Source organism: Falco rusticolus, chromosome 10 (assembly GCF_015220075.1).
Source record: "Falco rusticolus isolate bFalRus1 chromosome 10, bFalRus1.pri, whole genome shotgun sequence".
Lineage (NCBI taxonomy): Eukaryota > Metazoa > Chordata > Aves > Falconiformes > Falconidae > Falco > Falco rusticolus.
This window is the reverse complement of record NC_051196.1, coordinates 18,548,385-18,552,755: the sequence shown is the minus strand read 5'-3', so window position 1 is coordinate 18,552,755 and position 4,371 is coordinate 18,548,385. Positions and strand designations below refer to the sequence as shown.

At 43.0% G+C, this 4,371-nt stretch overlaps 1 protein-coding gene across 1 annotated transcript; it reads right to left on the bottom strand.

The window, feature by feature from the left end:
* Nucleotides 1–1,167: 1,167 nt before the first annotated feature.
* On the bottom strand, nt 1,168–2,108 carry LOC119154924 (olfactory receptor 2D3-like). Its single transcript, XM_037402954.1, is given in 2 exon segments — nt 1,168–1,754; nt 1,757–2,108. Coding segments are annotated over 2 exon segments (939 nt in total).
* Between the last annotated feature and the right edge of the window lie 2,263 nt (nt 2,109–4,371).

Below are 4,371 nucleotides of genomic sequence, written 5' to 3'. Positions count from 1 at the left end.
TTGGGAAGGGGAGAAGTGTAATTTGTGATGGAAATAGTTTTAATGACTTAGCTGATGCATGAGTTCTGGCCTGCTGAGAGGCTTCCAGTGGGTCATGTTATGGCTGTTGCCTCCACCCACAGCTAGACAAGGCCTCTTATTTAGTCTTGTTAAGGGTTAAGAAATCTGTTCAGGTTTGGCTCTGGCTATGCTTCCTCTTTCCTGGCTTACTCTGCGCTGAATATCTTTGCATTTATCTTTGCATTTACCCGCTAAAGGCTTCATCTATCCCAGTCTAAAATGTTCCTCATCTTTCCTGGGTTAAAACCCAAGGACTTGTGTCTGAGTTACAGAAAGAAAACCCTTCTCTGATATTCGTGTCTGATTATGCCCTACTCAAATCAGAAAACAAAATAACCTACTGTCATCTGTCCACGTGACAAAATAAAACTGAAGGATCTTGGCCCATGAGGACCCAGAGCCGGACTGAAATGCAGCAGGAATTGAGAGGGGCAGAAATCAGTTACGGAGGAAGCGAAGCTGGTTATGGGAACTGGGTTGAGAAAATGTTCACAGCGCAAGGGGATAAATATTAGTTGCAAACAACTGCACCCTTGATTGGAGAAGGTGGCAGTTTTGTTTGCTAACCAACACAACAGATGCTGAAAAATCATCAGGTCTAAAGAGAACTCACAGTAGCAGCTCATGTTTGCAGCATGACTTAAATGTTCGTACGCCCTGAAGTTAATTTCGAAACCTTCAGAAACAAAACACATTTTAATCTTTATATAAAATATTTTTTCTCACAGTTCTTTAACTATTTTTTTCTTTTTTCTTCTTTTTTTTTCTTTCTTGTCATGATATCGGCATTTACCACTTCTATTTTAAATGAATTGCTAGAGTGACACAAGCTGAAGTTGCGATGTCTTTATTTAGCGTCTAGGTTTTAGGCCAAACCCCAGCTATTTGATATAGAAATAGATATAGATAGAAAATTGATATAGAAATAGAAAGCTATTTGTATGCAAGATGTTTTTCTTTAGGTGCCGTTGACTTTAGCACATTTATGATTTCGTTTCAGTCATCATAAAAATAAGTCTAGGACAATTGCAGGTAGAGAAGTAAGCACATTTGATTATTGTTTCAACTCACAGAACTAATGCAATACTACCAATCCCTGAAAAGCCTTTAAACAGCCAGGGATTCGAGCCTATTCACGGCCCTTCTCAGGGCATGCTTCATGTCCTGGTTCCTGAGGCTGTAGATGAGGGGGTTCAGCACCGGGGCTACGATGGTGTAAAACACTGCAACCACTTTGTCCCTGTCCTGCGGAGGCCTGGACTTGGGGTTCATGTACATGCAGATGGCTGTCCCATAGAATATGGTTACCATCAGGAGGTGGGAGCCGCAGGTGGAGAAGGCCTTGGATTGCACACGTGCAGATTGGCTCTTCCAGATGGCGGAAAGGATACGGGCCTAGAAGGTGATGATCAGAAGAAAGGGGATGAAGGTGACGGGGATACTGAAGATGAAGATGACCAGCTCCATGAGGGCTGTGTCGGCGCAGGCCAAGGGCAGCACTGCTGGCACTTCGCATAAGTAATGGTTCAAGACATCAGGTCTGCAGAAGGGCAGCTGCAAGGCCAGGCTGTTGATGACCATGGAGCTCAGCAGGCCACTGGTCCAGGAAGCCATGACCATGTGAATGCAACCCTGCCTGTTCATGGCAGTGGTGTAGAGCAAGGAGTGACATATTGCCATGTATTGATCGTAGGCATGACCTCGAGCAGCACACACTCTGTCATGCCAAAAGCCAGAGAGAAATACATCTGAGCAGCACAGCCAGAGAAGGAGATGGTCCTCTTCTTGGTCAAGAAGTTCACCAGCATCTAGGGGACATTGCTGGAGATGTAGCAGGTATCTAAGAAGGACAGCTTGGCAAGGAAAAAGTACATGGGTGACTGCAACTGGCAATCAGCTCTGATCACTGTAATGATTGTGATGTTCCCAACAACTGTGAACAGATAAAAATCCAGGAACACTATGAAAAGAACACTCTGTGTCCTTGGCTGGGAGGAAAGGCCTTAAAAGATTAATTCTGTCACTACACTTTGGTTTTCCCTGGCCATTATTACTCCAGTGGTTTAACTGTCAAGATAAGAAATAGTAACAAAGTCAACTCAAATCTGTTGCAATATAAGTGTTTCCAGACCTTACATTTCTCTCTGAGTGGGACAGAAACTGCTGTAGAAAACAATGTGCTAGACACAACATACCATCCATTTGATATTATCTGTTACAGTGACCACCAGAGAAATGAGAAAACACTGAGAAAGTTTTCTTATGGTATATTTATCTGAACCACTGGTCATGTTGGTTGTGTCTTATTATACAGATTTAACAGAAGAATGACTAACTTATACACATGTTAATGCCCAGCAGAGTTACTATCCTCTTCTGAAAATCAAAATTCAATGTTAGATCAAAAGATTATGTGTTAAAATCCCAGTTCTTGATATCCTTTCTTAACACGGGAAGAAACACAAAACAGACTTCTGGAGTGAAACAATCCTTCAGACATTCTCGTTATGACACAGATCTACTCTTTTGGACAAATATGCACAGACCTGTATCCTTTTCCTGCAACAAAGCCAAAATTCAGCATGCAGACCACATCTAACAAATTAAATATGTCCAACACCTTAATGTTTACCTAGGATCTTACGGCATTCTCATCACTGCAGCTCCTAACATTCATATTCTGTTTTTATACTGATTGTCTAAGACGTTTTAACGCTTTACTATGACATAAAGTTTCTGAGTAGTATATGGTCACAGTTGCTGGATCCTGAGTCTTTGTGAAGTGAGAGCAGCAGAATGCCTATACTGATAATGCTGTGGAAGACACTAATAAATGTCACTTGATATGCTGTAGGGTATCTGAGACATCTGAAGGCAGCCGTCACATTTGACACAGGGATGTTAGAGATCCTGTGCTCCTCTGGCATGAAAACTGGACAAATGACAGGTCACACCACGGTGTCTCAAGTGGTACCAGACTGCTACAGCTGAACAAATTTGGATGCCTAGCTGATACGGTCAATGGACTTTAAAGGGCAATTCAGATGACCAGCTAGTAGGTGATAACTTTAGCTATCTCGACTTCTCAGCTGTTCCTGAGAATCTGAGTAGCCTTCTGGACTTAACCTTGACACCTGATTTATTCCTCACTCATGACAGAAATTTAGATGTGTAACTTACATATAAATTTTTAGATGTAGATGCCGAAATCTGATGTCTCGACCTGACATTGAATCCTGTCCTGTGTTTTTAAGACCAAGCAGGCTCTCACAACCTGAATTAGCAACTACACCACGGGTCCTCAAACTATGGCCCGCAGGCTGGATATGGCCCCACAGGGTCCTCAATCCAGCCCCTGGTATTTACAGAACACCCCCCGCCCACCCCCCACCCCCACCCCCCCACTGGGGGTCGCGGAGGGGAAACCAAGCAGCCGCAGATGACTGCCTGCCACTTCATCCACATGCCAGCCCCTGGTTAAAAAGTTTGAGGACCCCTGAACTACACTGTCAAAGGAAAATGAAGCTTCTCACCAAAACAGGAACTCTTCTGGAAGGGAGCTTAAGAAATAATCCTAAAAAGCTCACTTCAAGGAGACAGTTTGCCTCAGCCCAAGATCAGGTGGGTGAGATGGCTGAGCTGTCACTCCAGCAATACAGCCAGAGGACTCCACTGCAGCCCAGGGAGCCCTGGCTGCTCAGCACCTCTCTCCGAGTCAGCAAAGGCAGGTGCATCCCTCCTGACCTGAAAGAAAGGATTAAGGTGCTGAAGTATCAGCACCTCTTGCCATTTTAGGTACACTGTGGTATCCAAGACATCTCCATGGGACAAGCACATAGGACAAAAGAGCCGCAGGAGACTTGTATCAACTAGCTTTTTACTGGCACATGTGCTATGTGGCAATCAGCTCACATATAAACACCTAAATTTTGGTGAGATGGGTCTGATTCCTGACGTTTAATGAGATTAATCTAATCCTGATTCAAGACATGAACTCTCTAGACTAGGTGGACTTTATCTGTTATGACATCAGCTATAAGAACTATAAGAATAACATTATTTCTTAAGATGGATGTAGAACTTGAAAGACATCTTTCCCTCATTTAAGTTTATATATGCACAACCATTTTAAAGCCTGTGCCAACATAAACAGCTGCATTCAACTTCTGATCCTGTTCAGGCATTTATAATTTACATAACTACACTGTGTAGGCAAAGAACAATTACATTTTGCCTTCAGTAAACCAGTTGTGGTAATGTTTTTGATGAATATCATACCAAATTTAAAAACATCCTTCAGGATCTGAAAAC